Below are 17,129 nucleotides of genomic sequence, written 5' to 3' on the forward strand. Positions count from 1 at the left end.
CCGAAGGGGGTGGGGGTAGGGAGAGGGGTGTGGAGGCCTTTGGAGTGAGGTTTCCAGAGAAAGGTGTGTCTGTTCGTATTGTTATAATTTCTGGGTAGCAAGCTAAAAATCTATTCAGGAAAACCCCTGTGACTCCTCCAGTCCCCTCCCATGGACCTTCCTCATGGTGTCGTATGTGGGGAACCCCTTGCAGTGACCCAGGGCCCCCCGTTGTGGTGATCACTGTCACAGAGGCCCCGGCTGGAGCACCACACACCTTTATTTGACCGCTTCTTGCCCAGCATGCATCTCTGCAGGGCAGACCAGTCTTGGCACTTTCCAGAGCCCCTGTGCCCGTGCAGCCTGTCCCGGGGCTGCCAGTCCCACTCCTGGGTGCTGGGCTCCAGCCTCGGTGGAGGGAGGCTCGGATGGTGTCAGGGGGCAGAGTCATCAGTCATCACTATGGAAACGGGGGTCTGGGGAATCCATGGAGCTTGATTTGGTACTTGGTGGCCATGGCCCTTTAGGTCTGCAGCTCCTGGCAGAGAACCTGCTTCTTGAGCCCTGTTGTTGGCAGGGGGAGGTGAGGGGGTGAGGGGGTGAGGGGGTGAGGGGGTGAGGGGGTGAGGGGGTGAGGGGGTGAGGGGGTGAGGGGGTGAGGGGGGCAGGGCAGGGGAAGCTGCCCTCTCTTGCTCCCCGGGTCTGAGCTCTGCCCACCCCCTCGCTTTCCATCCTCAGAACCGCTCACAGGGAAGGTGGACACGTGTTGTCCGCCCCACTTTTCTGATGAGAAACAGGTCCAGGAGGAGGCCCTGGCCTAAGTCCGCTCAGAGCCAGGACTACACTGTCCTCGGGTCTCTGGAGCACCCCAAGCCCGTGTGACTGCAGACCTGTGCCCAGGGCTGCCTGCCACCACCCGCCTCTGCCCCAGACGCAGCCCAGGGAGCAGGTCCAGCCGTTTACCTTCATCCCATCACATCGCAGCCTCCTCGAGGGCTCCTCAGTGTGTGGCTAAGGCTGTAAGAGGGCCCACAGGTTAGAGCTGAGGTGGGGGGGGTGTCTCCTTGGGACCAGATTGGGGTTGGAGACACCAGAAAGCTCAAGGCTACATCCCAGGTGAGCTGTTCCCCTCCGCCCACACTGGGCCACCATCCTGAGAGGGGAGTCTTGACAGCCCAACCGAGATCTCACGACCCCTTTGTCCTGCCTTGAGTTTCAGGGCTCAGCCTTCTCTAGTCCAGCAGGAGAAGAGGTGGGATCTCCTGCCTCCCCCCCCCCCCCCGCCCATCACAGGTCCCTAAGGAGAGACCTTCCTCAAACCCTCACCTTTGACCTCCAGCCGGCAGTCCACAGATGCCTCCCCCAGCACATTGATGGCCTTGCAGGTGTATACCCCAGAATCAAAGGGGCTGGGCTTCCGGATCTCCAGGGTGTAGACACCTTGTTCAGAGAAGGTGCGGTATTTGGGGTCCCCCAGGATGTTCATATTGTTTTTCATCCAGAAGATCTTGGGCTGGGGGAGCACGGTCACAGAGAAGCTTGGAAGGCTGGCTGGGAGGGGGCTCTCCAAGGAACCCCTGCTGAGACTTCTCAGCCCCACTGCCCTCTCTGTCCTCCAAGCCCCGGGCATGGCAGTGCCCTGCCCCTCACCTTGGGCGATGCTCGGACACTGCAGGAGAGCTGGGTGCTGTAGCCAGAGGTAGTAGTGTGATCAGCCAGGGGCTGGGTGAACGAAGGGGCTTCAGAGAAGTCTCTCTGGACAAAGTCTTTGAGTTTGGCAACAATATCTGGGTTCAGGGGAGAAAATGGGGTAAATTTGAGATTAGAGGAGGAGACCTCTTAGGATGGACCTCAGGCTTTTCCATAAAATGATCAGCAGAGCTTCCATCTAGGCTTCTGCTGACAGCTGTGGTGCTCAGGTCGAGGGCTGGCGGCCTGGAGGAAGACCTTGCCCGCCGGAGGACGGCAGAAAAGCCATCTGTCCTCCCCCTCCTGCGGTGGGACCCCAGGCTCTTGGGATCCTTGGGAAGCCAGATATGGCCGGTGTGTGGGAACCCAGAGACACAATGTCTGAGAGAGGCCGAGGACAGGCGAGACCTTGGTGCCTCAGCAAGGGGGGCAGACAGCTATGATCACGGCTGACGGTGGAGACCAGCAGCCTGGAGACCCCACACTTTACTTCTGTTGGTCTTTGCAGAAGTAACCGGCTTTCCTTTTTTAAACAAAAAATTCTTCCTAATTCTGTGCAGCTGAGGCTGGTGTTAAAAGGCGTGTGCCTTCCGGAGCCACATGGGCTCTGCATGGGCGGGGGCTGGGATCTCATGTGACAGGAGGGGCCGCGGCTGTGTAGAGAGTGTCAACACCCGGTTCCACCTACCATCCAGGTGGTGTTGTATTAGGGGGAGGAGATTTGTGCTGTTGGTAAACTTGCCAGGGTCCACTCTCCACACACGGGTTCCTCTGGGACCCTGCACGCGAGACCCAGGGACTCTGTGGTGTCAGCAGCCACATGGCCTTTATGGAATAAATACACAGTCTCCCAAGGACGCTTCGTATTTGCACGGGACTGACTGCTCCGATGTGTCTGTTCAGTCAGGCCACCACATCATTTCTTTGTGGTTGCATGTGCTCCTGTGCGTGTGTATGTATGTATGTGTGCATGCATATGTGTGCACGTGTGCGTACGTGTGTGTGCGTGTGTGCGCCTGTGTGCGTGCGCATAGCTGTGCATGGGGCAGGGTCCATGAGAAGCCCTCAGGGACCCGAGGGGAGAGCCGGAGATGGAGTTGGGGAGAGAGGGGCAGCCTTGCGGGGCCGGCCTGCCTCCTGGTCCGGGCCCAGACCCACCTGCTTTCTTGATGTGGGCAAGCTCCTTGGTGATCGCAGCCGAGTCGCTGAGTCCACAGAGGTTTTCCGAAAAGACGCGGAAGGAGTAGGAGTTGCCCATGACGAGGTCGGAGACGGTGCAGGAGGTTGGGTGGTAGTGCTCCAGCACGGTGAACCATTGCTGCGGGGGCCCGGCCCTGTCATCTCAGCCCTCACCCCGCCTTGAGCTCCCTGCTCACCCCACGCTACACCCCTGGGAGGCTGAAACTTCTAGCCTTGGGTCTGAAGGACTTTCAGTTGGGAGCAGGGGTCTCTGGGTCATTCGGGTGACCTCTCTGGGGTCCTTAGAAAGTCCCCTCCCACCCCCCACGCAGTCTTCAGGAGGAAACCGAGGCCCAGAGATGAAATGGATCTTGCCAAAAGCTGTGGGAGCAGGAGTCAGGCTAGTGCTGGGCAAACTGGAACTCGGTTCCTGGACTCTCAGTGGCTGGGCCTTCCCAGCCACCTTGGGAACCTCTTCCCCACCCCACTCGCCCTTCCCCGCCCGAGTCTGCTCCCGGGCCTCACCCCTGTCTTCTTGTCTGCCTTCTGCACCGTGTAGCCCAGAAGCTCGGTGTTGCCTGTGTCCTGGGGCGGCGTCCATTCCAGGGCAGCGTTGCAGCCCCAGACGTCCACCAGCCTGATGCTGCTGGGGGGTTGAGGCTTCTCTGCAGGAGCAGGGGGAGTGTCGGGGGGAGTGAGGTAGGGGGCCGAGCTGGCCACAACCCCTCACACCCCAGATTCTGCTCCTTGCACACTCCCCTGGCCTGACCCTGTGAATATCAGCTATGGTGCAGGACGTGGGGGTATCATGGGGTCCCTGGTGAGACACCCCACCTGCCCTGGCCCCATACCAATGACCAGGATGTTGATGGCTGCCCGGGCCTCCAGGTTCTCCAGCCGCACGGTGAGCTCATAGCAGCCTGAGTCCGAGCGCTGGGCTGAGCGGATGAAGAGGATGGAGTCCTGGTCCCCCGTGCGCACGCTCACTTTCTTGCTGTCCAAGGCGTGGCCGTTGTGGGTCCACGAGGCCTGAGGCTTGGGCTTCCCCTGGGAGGGAGGAGCCCTCAGGGTGTGCAGGAGGGGCCAGCACCCCACAGCCATCCAACGCTGAGGTCTCAAGCTGCTCCCAGGGAGCTGCCCCAACCAGCCCTTCCCGGGAGGGGCAGCCGAGGCTGGAGCCATGGGTGCTGCCCAGACCCTCACCATGCAGGTGTCCAGCCAGCCCTGGGATGAGCTGCCCCATCCGCAAGTTGGAGAATGTGCATGACAGTGGGAGGGTGGGGCCATCTGGGTGGGCCCCAGGCAGACCCCCACAGGCATCCTGACATTTCCTGGGCTCTTCTGACCACCTCAGATGGGGCCCCAATTTCCACCTGTGCTTGTTCCCTGAGCATGCGACACACACACACCTGGAATGGAATCTGCAGGTTGACCACCTCTCCCACCTGGCGGAGGTAGGTCTGACGGAGGTGGCGGGGCACACGGATCTTGGGGGCCTCTGCATCAAATGAAGAGTCAGCTCAGCAGTGGGGCTGCTGATTGGTGAGGCTGTTGGCTGGGTAGAAGGGCTCCTAGGTGTGTCCTGGGGCCATCTCCTTGTGGGAAGCTTGCTCCTGAAATCCAGGGGCCAAACTCCCTAAAGCCCTTGGGGAACTAAGCCAGGAGGTCCCAGGTGGGCAGGGCCTCCATGGTGTGAACGGAGAAGCACCCAGCACTGCCTGGACCCCTGGACCCTGCCTGCTGGATGTGCCTGCAGCCCCTGATTCCTGGGCTCCAGATGTTGGGCATCTGCACCTACTGGCCTGCATTCCCAGAAAGTGGGGGCAAAGCCTCAGCCCCCTAATCTAGCCCCCACCCACACTAGCCTAGTACCATCCGAGAAGCCCCTGGGAGACCCTAGTGCCCAGTGCTCCATCTGCAGGTGACACGAAAGCGCTGGGATGTCTCCCTCCCCACAAGATGCAGAGGTTCCTGTTTTCTGCCTCCCTCCCCTCCCACCACCTTTCTGTCACAGTGGGAGGACTTCCTGAAACCGACTTCAGCCCTAGGCTAGAGTGGTCACCTGAGCAGGCACAGTTCCTGAAGCCACCTTCCGAGGGAAGCAGCAGCAGCCAAGCCTCTTGCCCCCAGGTGGGGGCAGGGGCGGTGGCTACTGAGGCTTCTGAGTGGCAAACAGGTGGCAGCAGTTGGTGGCTCACAGGGAGGAGGGGAGGGGACAACGAAGGAACACTGTGTCTCCAAGGATCAGCTGTGTGGGCACTTGGCTCTGGAGCATTAGGGTGGAATGCTGGGTGGCCAAGGAGGGACAGCTGAGCAGCCGAGGAACCTGGACAGGCCCCCACCCTGCCCTGCCCACCAGGAGGGCTGGCTGGTCCCTGTTCATTCTCTCCCCTGCTCTCTCCAGGAAATCCCCTTCTGCGCTGCCAGAGAAATTCTAACGGGGTAGTGGGGCCGAGTCTGGCTTCGGAGGAGAGGCTGGGCCCTTGCTGCCTCTCAGAGCCTCAGCTCCCTGGGGCCGAGGGGAAGGTCCAGGACCCTCCAACCAGAAGGTCTTGGTGTCCACGCTGCGGCTGCCAGATGTGACCATGTCTCACCCAAACTCAAATGCTGGGAACAGATTTCGGTTTTGAAAACCACGGAGGAGACTCCCTGGCACCTGGCAGGCAGGAGGGATCCTGCGCGGAGTCAGGCTTTGGGAGGGACTGCAGCCGGAGGTGGGCCTCCTCCGGAGCGTCCCTGACCCTGTGGACAGCTGTGACAGTCTGGGGGTCTCAGGCCCTGGAGCGAAGATCTATCTCCTTGAATCCAGACTTGACCCTTCCTGTGGCCATGACACCCCTACTTCTACAGGCCTCATTCAGACGTGTGAGGTCCCCCTGTGGGGGTCGAGGTGCGGGGCTGAGACGAAGATGGAGAAGGATCCCGTCCACCTGCTGTCCTGCATCTCTCTGCTCTGGGCCCTGGGCTGTCCCCAGAGACCTTGGATTAAAACAAGTGACTCACTGCCATGAACAGACTGAAACCTGACCGGCTCTGGGAGGGGCAGGGGTTTGAGGCCGATGCTCCCCACAAATAGAAATCTTAGCAAGGGACACAGCTGCTAAGGCGGTGCTGCCCTCTGGGGATGGAGAAGCCTTCACGGGCCTTTCGAGGGTCCTCGTCTTACTCCCACCAGAGATGTGGCGGGACGACTTCTGTTCCCAAATCTCTGGGAGATCTGGAACCCAGGCCACATGAAAACATCAGAATCCTCCAGAAATGAGCTGCCACGGGCCCTGGAGGAGGGAGACTAGACAGGAGGAAGGGCGGCATGAGTCTCAGCTCTGGGACCCAGAGGCAGGTGACCTGGGGAGCTTGAGCTTTCATTGTTTGGGGTCAGGAAACCCTTCCCCCAATGCTTCGGGGATGGGCCCCTCAGGGAAATGGCCTCACGGACCTCCAGAAATCTCTTGCTGCTGAAGAACCTGGAACTTTCTTAAGGCAAGATGGTGAGAGCATGTGACATGTGCACGCCTGGTGGGGTTGGGGAACTGGCCGCACCGTGCCCTCTGCCCACGGCCTCAGCTTCTCCCCCCGTCCCTAGGGTGTGGGGAAGGAGAAGAAGGCTCTACCGATGATCTCCGGGATGTGCACGGGCTGGCTCAGCACCGCTGGCGGCCCAGCCCCTGCCGAGCTCACAGCGGCCACACGTACGAAGAACTTGTCTCCCACAGCCAGGTTCCGTATGGTCTGCTGGGTCACCATCACGGGCCGGGCGTTCACGGGCACCCACTCTGAGGCTGGGGGGGAGGACAGGGTGCGAGGCTCTGACTTCGTGGCCATGGGCACCCTTCTGGGCGGGGCCTCTCTTCCGGCTGCAGATCTGGAGAAGCTGACCTCTGTCTCTGGGCCTGTTTCCCTCTCCCCCTCCTCCCTGACCTCTCCTTTCCAAGTGGCAGGAAGGACACCTGATGTTAGAGGCCTGGCCTGGTGGCTAGAGGGTGGACACTCTGGCCAAGTGGCAGAGCAAGGCAGGGTCAGAGGCAGAGGCCAGGCTGAGCTTGGCTGCCATGGACGACAGGAATCTGACCCCTTTCTTCTCACCTCCACCCCCAGCTTCTCTGCCTCCTGCTGGCCCTGCCCTGCACCATCCGCTGAGACGGGCCCTCCCTCGCTTCTCCACAGAGCAGTGCCCAGCATCCCGTCTTGTCTCCTGTTGCTCAGGGGCTCCCTAGAGCTGGGGGACAAGCACTTCCTAAGGACATTCGGACATGCCCTGCCCCCATTCCCTCCGCTACGTCTCCCTGGACTGAGCAGGGTCTGGGGGCTTGTCTCTGCAGCCCCCAAGCCCAGCTTGCTGACTGTACACAGGGCTTTACCTCCCTCCTTGCGTAACTCCAGCACATAGCCCTGGAGCCCCTGGCTCCCGAGCTTCTCCGGAGGCTCCCAGCTCATGGTCACCGAGCAGTCACTCACATCCTCCACCGTCAGCTTCAGGGGGGCACTGGGCACATCTGTGGGAGAAGGAGGGGCGAGGGAGAGGTGTGTGGCCCAGAGTCCCCCCATCCTCTGGCCATGCCTTTGACCCTCCTCCACCTGCCCCACCTCTTATCACCTTCACTTGGAGGAGCAGGTGTAGTGGCTTCGGGGGCAGGTGCCTCAGGGGTTGCCACGGGAACCTGCTTTTCCTCCAAGGTCTCCGATGCTGCCCCTTCCTTGGGGGGCTCTGATACTGCTCCTTCTCCGGGGGTCTCCGATGCTGTTCCTTCTCCGGGGGTCTCCGATGCTGCCCCTTCCTTGGAGGGCTCTGATGCTGGCCCTTCTTTGGGGGTCTCTGATGCTGCCCCTTCCTTGAGGGCCTCCGATGCTGCCCCTTCCTTGGGGGGCTCTGATGCTGCCCCTTCCTTGGGGGTCTCCGATGCTGCCCCTTCCTTGGGGGGCTCCGATGCTGCCCCTTCTTTCAAGGGCTCCGAGGGCACCTTGGCCAAGTCAGAGCTATTGGCCTCCGAGGTTGCGGTCATTGCTGGGCTGGCTGGGGCTCAGGCTGAAGTGCTGAGGCCAGCAGTGGAGGGTCTGGGCCTCCAGGGTGCCTGGGACACCTAGGTCCAGGCTTATATAGGCAGGGGATGCCCCACCCCCCGCCAAATGATTCCCAGCTGTGGGGTCAGGTCAGGTGGGGGCTACTGGGGGGTGGAGAGGCGCCTAGGCCAGGAATAGCTCTGGGGGAGGAACTGAAGGGTCCCTTGAGGAGCACACTGTCGTCCATCACCCCGCTTGGCTCTCGGCAGCCAGGGTGCTGGTGCCCAGATGGGAGGAAGGCACAGATGGGTGAGGTAGGACATTGCCAGCAGCCTGTGCCAGGGGTCAAGGCAGTGGGAACGAGGGCTTCCATCTGGAGGGTGAACCCAGATCAGGCCATGTTGGCCTCCAGGGGGTCACGTGTGCCCGGGCTCCTGAGCCTGGGGCTGGGGCCCAGGCAGCCTGAAATAGCCTTCCTTGGGGAGCTTTGCCCCTGGTCCTCAAGTACCCTGGGAGGGTCTCCTTGTGCTGTGTGAGGCTGAGCGCCCTGGAGAGGGAGGGAGCTGGGATGCCAAGGTGGGACTGAGGAAGGTCCTCCAGCAACGGGATCCCAGGGAGGGGGGTCCCGGGCCCCTGGCTACTGCCTGTCTTCAGATCATGGCAAGAACATTTCCGGGCCTTCGCACCCCCACCGATTCCAGAGTGCACAATGACAGCCCTTAAGGGAGGGTCAAGTCCATAAGGCAGGTGTGGAGGAGGCCCTGGAGGAAGCCAGCACGCCGAAACTTCTAGCCTCCAGAGCGAGGCCCGGCGTGGACATTTGTGGGGAGACATGATGCAGGCACAAGTTTCTAGTCACTGATTCAGACTGGTGATCATTTAATAACCCGGGAAACACTGTCAGCGAGAAGGGAGTCCAGGGCTCGTGGCTGCTGTGTGGGTGGAGGGATCCCCGGAGGAAGTGAGCCGGGACCTAGAACAATGCCAAAGCAGCAGACTCCACAGCCCAGCTGCACCCGCCCCCGGGCTCCAGGAGACAGACGTGCCTGGAACGTGCCCCTCAGGACGATCTGCAGTAGCCGGATCCTGGGGAAAGAGCTGCCCCCCACCGTGGAGGCTGCGGAGAGGTTTGCACCCCGAGGCAGAAAACGTGCCGTCTCGCCCGCATCACAGGCGCAGGTGGGGGGCAGGCGCTCAGCCTCCGCGAGCATCTCCAAGTGGTGGGACCACAGAGGAAGCCGGGATGGGTTGTCTCTGGGCAGACTTTCAGGTGCATGTAATGAAGTCTCATTTCCCATCCTGGGTGGTGGTGACACCACTTTTCACTATGTAGCAATTCTTTTATTTTATTTTACTTCTTTTTATCCTCACCCGAGGACATTTTTGCATTTATCTTCAGATAGAACAGGAGGGAGAGAGGGGGGAAGAGAGAGAGAGAAACATTGACGTGAGAGAGACACATCAAGTGGTTGCCACCCACATGACCCCGACCGGGACAGGGACAATTCTCTAAATTAAAAGACATATATTTTATGCTTTAGCATGTATGGGATGTCCCACAATTTAAAAATAAATACACGTGTAATGTATTTGGGGTCCTCAGAGGCAGGCGGTCTCCTTCCTCCCCGGCTGTCCTGGGGGGGCAGGGCCTCTGTGTCCTCACCCGTGCCAGGTGACTCAGGGTGTTGTCGGGCAGGGTGTGGGCCTGGAGACCCGATCCCCATCCCTGACGCTGAGTCTGCAGCTGTAAGTGACTAACTGCAGGACCCTGAGTCACCCCTGCCGAGCCTGTCCCAGGTGGGGGAAGGGTGGCCCCTGGAGGGCTCTCACCCTCTGCTGTCAAAGACCCTTGTGTGGCTAGGAGAGCAGTAGTCAGGGATCAGGGCTCGCCTGGCCCCACTGGCCAGCAGTGAAATGTCACGTACCCCCGAGGCTCTGGCCAGGTCCCCACTCTCCTTGCCTTCAGCTGGGCTATGACCTTGGGGCTAGTCTGTCTGTCCAACTCCAGCTGGTTCAGATTTCAGGACGGCCAATAGGTGTTTCCTTCCCTATACCTCAGACTAGTGTCGCAGGCCAGGAGGCCAGGTCACAGAGTGCAAACCTCAGGGACTCCATGAATGAATCCCCCAGGGTTTCGGGTGCCCACCAGCTGTCCCAGGTCAGCCTGTGCCAAGGAGCCCTGCTGGACTGAGGGCTACGTGTGTCCCAGGAGAGAGATGAGGGCGTCAGGGGCTGGTGTCATGATGGGAAGGGGTCCCCCAGGCAGTGAGATCCCTGGAAATGGGAGGACAATGGAGATGGGGGGAGACCCTGTCCAGAGCACCTGCAGAGACTCCAGACCTGGGATGAAGGGAGGGCGTGTGATGTGACATGGGTGTCTCCTTTCTAGCTGGAGAGTGGAGTCAGGACTCTGCACCTCGACCCTGCACCGACTCCCCCAGCCCCCAACCTCCGCAGTAGCTGAATGTTTAGGGTGAAAGGGCTCCCCTCCTCCTCATTCCTGCTCGCCTTCCAGGAACAGAAGAGGATTCTCTCAACGAGGAGCTGAGGCAACAGGTCTGAATGACAGTGACTTTCTATCTGGACGCCGTCAGCCCTCGGGTGAAGCCCTCGGCAGAAGGATTTGAGGATGCTGGCATCCTTTTGGGATTTTCAGGGTCACAAGCTCAGGGCCCCAAGCCTGGGAGAGAGGAACCCAGAAGAGATGGGAGAGGGGAGCTCAGCGGGGCCTCACAGACAGAGGAGCCTGTGCCAAGACTCTGAAACCAGTGCTTTACTGAGCAGCTGTGGGGCTGGGGGAGGGAGACAGGGGCAAACTGGTGAAGCCGGCTGAGCAGGGGGTAAGCTGTGTGGTCTCTGCTTCTGCCTGGTGTCTGGGACTGGGTGGGAGGTCTTGCTGTGGTGTTCTCGGACAAGCAGGCCCGGGGAAGGGAGCTGCGCGTTTTCCCTCATCGGCCGCCTGCTGTCTCGTGTCTGACACTGTGGGGTCCCCAGCCCTCACTGCCCACTGCCCCACCGCCACTGGCGTGTCCACACACTGAGCTTAGAGCTCAGATCTGGGCCTCGCGTGGGTCCCGGGGAAGGACACGGGGAGCAGAGCAGGTGACCTGGCCCACCGGGTGAGGGCGCCCGGCCCAGCGTGCGGGCAGAGCCCTAAGCTGCGGCGAGGGCATCCTTGATGGCATTTGTCAGAGGGAAGTGCTGGTTCTGACCGCAGAAGGTGCCCTGGAAGTCATCCAAGTCCAGCGCCCACACCATGGCTCCAGCCAGCTGCCTGTTCCTCAGGTACTGCACCTGACAGGGAAGGCCCAGAGGTGGCCGGGCTCAGTGACCACCCAGATGTGTGAGTGTGTGTGTGAGGGCTGCTGTCCCTGGCCCCTCCCCAGGCAAGGCAACGCAGCCTTGCCCTAAGCCAGGGACCCATGTAGCTGCCTGGAGTGGGTTCTCCTCTCCTTCTTCCTCCTGGGTCGTGGCCTGGATGCTTACCTTGGTTTTGACGCTGTCCTGGTCATCATAGCCCACCCACTGGTTGCCTTTGGTGGCATAGGGGACCTGCTGGTCGGGGAGTCTGTGCACCGAAGCCCCACCAAGGAAGGCACAGATCTGAGCGGAGAACAGGGCAGAGTTAGGTGAGACTCAGGTCACAGGGCGCAACTCCTCAGGCCTCTTTCAGACCCTCAGGCTACTTCTGCTCTCAGAACGTGCTTCCTGCACAGCTACGGAACAGATGCAGATGTCCTGCCCTGTGTGGTCCCCTCCTCACTGTGCGGAGCAACAGAGGCTGGACAGAAAGCACAGCGCCCAGGACTGGTGGCCAGAGGCAGACTGGGTATGCCTCACCTGCCCCTCATCCTAGGGTGCTAGTCTCTTGGAACATGAGTTTTATCCCCCCACCCCCAAGAAAAAGCAAAAGGAGGGTTGGGTTGGAGGCTCACCTTCCCCAGGAGCTTACCTTCTCCCTGAGTCATACCTCATAGTAAGCAAGGATCCCTGTCTCCTTGGTGAATTGGCCTGGTATCCCTGGCCCCGAGCTGGGGGCTCCCACACCCATCTCAGAAGAGGCCAGCGTGAAGCTCCTCCCGAAGGTGGGAATGCCCATGAGCAGCTTCTGGGCCGGGACCCCCAGCCTCAGCACGTACCCCACAGCGTAGTCCTGGGTGGGGGCGGTGGGGAGGGGGAGCACTTAGCCTTGGGAAGGACACCGTCCTTGTACATACAGACCTGGGAGCCCCCCTGTGTCCAGGAACCAATGAGCTCATTCTAAGTGCACTGCACATGCCCTGCTGGTCTGGCTCAGCGGTTAGAGCCTCGGCCTGTGGACCAGAGAGTCCCAGGTTCGGTTCCTGCTAAGGGCATGTACCTCGGTCGCCATTCGTTCCCGGCCCCTGTTGGGGTCAAGTGAGTGGCAGCCAGTCGATGTGTCTCTCTCACATCGATGTTTCTCTCTCTCTTTTCCTCCCTCTCTCCCTCTTGCTCTATCTGAGAATAAATGCAAAAATGTCCTCGGGTGAGGATAAAATAAATAAATAAAGTGCACTGCACAGTTTCATTCTCGAGACGCCCCCTGAGTGCGGGAAGGGAGTCCTCAGCCCTCTGTGAGCTCCTAGGAGGGCCTGGCTCCTCGGCAGAGGGGGCCTCCTCCGGCCCCAGACCTCCGGGAGGGCGTGGGCCCCAGGCCTCAGTCTTCTCAGCTATGACATGGGCCATCCCCCTGCCTAGCAGGAAGCTGAGGAGTGGAGGGTAATGTGTGAGCCCCCTCACTCACAGCATTGCTGAACCTGTCAGCGCTTGCACCCCCCTGGCCTCGAAACAGGGGGCTGGGATGTCCCGTGCTCCGGCGCCAGGCTCCGTGGAAGTCATACGTCATGAGGCTGATGAAGTCCAGGTGTCTGTCGAAGAGGGGACAGATGGCGAGGTGAGAGCCCGAAAAGGTCTCGGCCTTGGGACGGCCACCCCACAGGATGCGAGCAGGGCCGACCGGAGCTGGGAGACAGGCCGTCCCTCCAAACCCATCCTGCCCAGTGACCCACTGCTCATGCTGCGGGATCCCTCCAGCCCCACATGGTCATGGTGCCGAGAGCAGATTGAAAGTGGCATCAACAGAGCTTCTGAGCAAACAGGACAAAGGGCACTGGACCTGTGACCGCACACCGAGGTGAGGAGCTTCGAGTGTGCTCATGAACACGAGCCTCAGGTGCTGGGGCAAATCCTGAGGCCTCCCTCAGTCCCACCCTCTACATGGTCAGTTTAAGTCCAGCCTCCTGCCCTGACTGGCTCGGCTCAGCGGTTAGAGTATTGGCCTGTGGAACAGAGAGTCCCGGGTTTGGTTCTCGCTAAGGGCATGTACTTCAGTGGCAGTTTGTCCCCGGCCCCCACTGGGGTTGTGTGGGTGGCGGCCACTCAATGTGTCTCTCTTATGTCGATGTTCCTCCCTCTCTCCCTCGCACTCTATCTGAAGATAAATGCAAAAATGTCTTCGGGTGAGGATACAAAAAAAATAATAATAATAAGTTCAGAATCTCCACCTCCCTGAAATCGTGAAGAGGATCTAAAGTCGCAGTGAAGCCCCGTCCTTTCCTCCCAGCTTCCTGAGACCCAGGCCCTGGCTGCTCCGCCCCTGGGCTGGGGCTGCTCCTGCTCACGCGGGAACCCGGCCCTCTGGGCAGGGGCATCCTCACCAGGGCAGCGGGTGCTGATTTGCACAGCTCTCCGGCTTCCTTCGCCACCAACACCTTCGTAGCAACTCCCTCCACTCGTGAGCACAGCACCCCAAGTGAGAAAGGGCAGACGGGGTCATCATGCTCACTGACAGACGGGGAGACTGAGGCTCAGAGAGGGAGAGTGACTTCCTCAAAGTCACACATCAGCTCCCGGAAGTCCTTCCCCTGAGTCTGCCTGGAGGGCGGGAAGCGGGGCTCACCGGGCCAGCTGGCGGACGTCGTAGCCTCGGTCGAGGGCCACCTTCCCGGCAGGCACCGCGGCACTGAGGAGCAGCCGCTCGGCTTGTTGCGGGGCTTCCTTCGCAAACTCAGCCTTCATCTCCTGGGTGTGAGAGAGGCAGGCAAGAGAAAGGGGTCCTGGTGGGGGAGAGGGAGCCCCGTGGAGGGGGCCAAGGTCTGGGCACCTCCCTGGCCTCGCCCCTGCTGGAACCACAGCCTGACGGGGCTCCGTGGGAGACAGGTGCCCACCCACGGTCCTGTCTCAGGCTCACCCAGCCTGCTCCTAAGGGCTGTTCACACGCACCTCGTCTGCAGCCCACCCCACCCTGGAGGGACCGTGAGGTCCCCGTGGAACTGCAGGGGAGGTTTGGGTCTGTGACACAGCAGACACGAGACCACGCGGTTAACGTGCCCGTGTGGGTGCCGTGGAGAGCTGGTCTGGACGAAGGTGCACCTGGGGTAGGCAGAGTCACCCGGGTGCCCCTGGAGGCAGCTGAGTGTCCTGGTGCGGCGCACCACTGTGGGACTGGACAGTACGCAGTGACCTCTCCCGGAGTGGTCAGTGACGCTGGGTGCTCTGCTCGGTGACCGCACCCGCCTCCCGCGTGGTCACAGTGTTCTTCTGCTCTGCACAGGGCACAGGCCTGGGGGCCTTCTCCCTGGGTCATGTCCCAGGACCCTGACTGAACCCTCTTCCCTGCCTCAGGAGGTCATCCACGGGAGGCAACTTCTGTCCACCCCATCCTGGTGCCCGCCCACTCCCTGCCCCAGACCCGACCAGCACCTTGACCAAAGTGGTGAGGTGCTGCTTGTCATTTCGCCCAGCGTCCAGCCAGGCAAGGTCCAGCCCGTCGAAGCCGTAGGTCCGCAGGAACAGCGGCACCGACTTGATGAAAGTCCTGCGACTCTGGGCGTTGGAGGCCATTCTGGAAAATCTAGGACCAACATCACCCCGCAGAGCGCTCAGCCCGGAAATGCTGGGGTGGGCCCTGCGCCTCGGTCCAGGAGATGCGACCACGACAGGCCCCAGCCCCTGTGCCTCACTGGTGACCCTCCTACCGCGGGTGAGGGGACACGTGTCTCCTCACTCCTAGTCCATCGTCGTCGGGGGAGTGGGTCCTACCTTTGCGAACCGAAGTTCCATCCTCCGACCGACAGGAGGGTCTTCAGGGCGGGGTTCCTGTGAGGAGGCGGGGGGCGGAGTGGGAGAGATGCTGGGACACTGGGTGGGCCCGGGTGGGCCCTCTGAGGTCCCTCTGGCCTTGAGACTCCATTTGTAAGACTAAGTTTGCTGCCTGTCTCTGTCCTCGCCCCTTCCCCAGCCTGGAAGCCAGGATATGAAACACAGAGCAGCGGGCAGTTCCAAGTCCCCTGGAGAAACACGCTCAGGGACAGGGGGGCTTCCCTTTCCCCGAGCACCCTGTGCCCTCTTCTCCAGTGGACTCTGTGAGCCCCGTGAACACTGCCCAGCATCTGCCCTCATCCCCCTCACTCTGCCCACAGGCGGGTGAGTGCTGGGCCCCTGCCCGGGTCCCCACCTGGTCTTGAGCGCGTTCAGTGTGTCATAGAGAGTGACATCATTCCACTCCCAGGTGTCAATCTCATCGTGGCTGATGTTGGCAAAGCTGTAGATGACATGGGTGCAGAGAAAGGGGTCGATGGCGTCTGGGAAGCAGCTCCCGGCGCCCTCTCGGTACTGGGACCAGCTGGTGTAGTAGCAGACCAGTCTGTACGCAGCGCCTGAGGGAAAGAGTGGGTGGGACCCGGGCCTGGACTCCGCCAGGGACCCTCTCGGAGCCCTGAGCTCGGCACCCTGGGCAGAGCTGCGAGCAAAGGTAGAATTCTCAACGAGGAGCCAGCTCGGCACCTCCGCCTGGGACGTCCCGTCTGATGAAGAAGAATGAATGAGACTCACTGCAAGTAGAGAAGGGTTCCTGGGGGGTCTGCAGAAGGGGAGAGGCTGGCCCAAAACAACCGGGGTCAGAACCTGGATAGAACCTGGCAGGACCTGCAGTGGCCCCTGACCTGAGGGGCTCTGGCCGCCTCTTCTCTGCCCCCGACTCCTGACCCTCCCCGGACAGCGGTGCTCTCGGCCCCTCCCTCAAGGTGGGCACCATGCTGGGCCGAGGAGGTGCTGCCTCCTCTGTGTCCTGAGCCTCCGCTGCCCAGCGAGCAGAGCATTTCGCCCGCTGGCTCTGCAGCAGGAACGCTGGGCCTGGGCACCCCACTGCCCTGGTTCCCGCAGGCCTCCGCCGCACCAGAGCCTTTGAAAGATCCTTATTTTGGAAAATTTCAAATATACAGAAAAGTAGAGAAGAGTAAAATACACATCAAAATAATTATCTCCATTTCACAAATGTTAGAATTTCTGAGCCGTCTGAATCACAGAAGAAACTAGAAGAGGTGTCCCCTCTGCCAATACTTCCTCATCACACCCCTCACCACACTCGCCTCCCAGGACTCGAGGGGCTACTTACAGCTCTGGAGCAGCAGCAGCACCCCAAAGCCTGAGGAAGAAGCTGGGGTCAGAGCCTTGTAAGTACATCGGGCTCCCTCCCCCAGGCAGGCAGTGTCGCTGCCTCTTCCCCTCCCTTCCCCTCCCCTCCCTCCCCCTCCCTCCCCTCCCCCTCCCTCGCCCCTCCCCCTTTCCCTCTGCTCTGCTGTCTTTCCCTCCACTGCCTTCTGCCCCTCCCCACAGCGGGTCTGACCCCTCTGTGCAGTGGCTCTGTGGGTTGTCTGGGCCCTTCAGCCTGAACACCCCAAGGCAGACTCGTGGCCAGAGACCTGTGTGAGCCACCCTGCGACCCATCCTGGCTGCGGAGGAGAGGGGTGCAGTGTGGTCTCTGCCTGTGCTCCTGGTGTCCAGCTGCCTCGTAGGAGCCTCTTCCTGGGCCTCACGCTTCCTTTTATACCTGTCCCCCTCCCTCCCCTGTGCCCCAAACCATCCCATTTATGGGAACTGAGATGCTGTGAAGGGACCGCAGGCTGGGAAGTGGTGGGGAGGAGCACCGTGGGCACACGAGGAGGGTTGAGAAACCCTTGAGAGTTTTGAAAATGGGCCAGGTCTGTATGAAGCCGAAGAGCCATCAGCGGGATGACCTGGGGGTTCCCGGGACTCAGCTCAGCTCCCCTTCCTGGCAGCCCCCCCCCCCACCACACACAGGTCTTCTAGCCAACAGTTGTCGGACTCTTCTGGCGCCTCGTCCGGGCCCTCGGCCAGGTTGGCACCGCTGTGCAACCCACCGTGCCTCAAACAAGGCTGTTTTCATTCTCTCCCCGAGCCCAGCAGCACCCTGGCTGACCCGCTCTCCCCCCAAAGTTCCTCTCCCCAAGCTGTTTCCTACA

At 61.1% G+C, this 17,129-nt stretch overlaps 2 protein-coding genes across 3 annotated transcripts; both read right to left on the minus strand.

The window, feature by feature from the left end:
- Positions 1 to 241: 241 nt before the first annotated feature.
- MYBPH (myosin binding protein H) lies at positions 242 to 7,847 on the minus strand. The gene is made up of 11 exons (XM_036277785.1): positions 7,442 to 7,847; positions 7,206 to 7,340; positions 6,459 to 6,626; positions 4,257 to 4,345; positions 3,699 to 3,894; positions 3,373 to 3,512; positions 2,827 to 2,986; positions 1,630 to 1,766; positions 1,306 to 1,492; positions 943 to 996; positions 242 to 543 (listed from the first exon to the last, which is right to left on the minus strand). The coding sequence occupies exons 1-10, from the start codon at positions 7,845 to 7,847 to the stop codon at positions 980 to 982; spliced, it is 1,635 nt and encodes a 544-aa protein (XP_036133678.1). The 3' UTR covers positions 242 to 543; positions 943 to 979.
- A 2,798-nt stretch (positions 7,848 to 10,645) lies between these two features.
- Positions 10,646 to 16,649, minus strand: CHI3L1 (chitinase 3 like 1). 2 transcript variants are annotated; one of them, XM_036277512.1, is made up of 10 exons: positions 16,569 to 16,649; positions 16,262 to 16,291; positions 15,323 to 15,524; positions 14,908 to 14,964; positions 14,569 to 14,719; positions 13,766 to 13,887; positions 12,611 to 12,734; positions 11,816 to 11,998; positions 11,332 to 11,448; positions 10,646 to 11,139 (listed from the first exon to the last, which is right to left on the minus strand). In XM_036277512.1, the coding sequence occupies exons 1-10, from the start codon at positions 16,591 to 16,593 to the stop codon at positions 10,999 to 11,001; spliced, it is 1,152 nt and encodes a 383-aa protein (XP_036133405.1). In that variant the 5' UTR covers positions 16,594 to 16,649; the 3' UTR covers positions 10,646 to 10,998. The 2 variants fall into 2 exon arrangements, with proteins under 2 accessions (XP_036133405.1, XP_036133406.1); XM_036277513.1 differs by lacking the exon at positions 11,816 to 11,998 and having other exon boundaries at positions 11,076 to 11,448.
- Positions 16,650 to 17,129: the final 480 nt, after the last annotated feature.

The sequence above is a fragment of the Molossus molossus genome, unplaced genomic scaffold (assembly GCF_014108415.1).
Source record: "Molossus molossus isolate mMolMol1 unplaced genomic scaffold, mMolMol1.p scaffold_m16_p_23, whole genome shotgun sequence".
Classification (NCBI taxonomy): domain Eukaryota; kingdom Metazoa; phylum Chordata; class Mammalia; order Chiroptera; family Molossidae; genus Molossus; species Molossus molossus.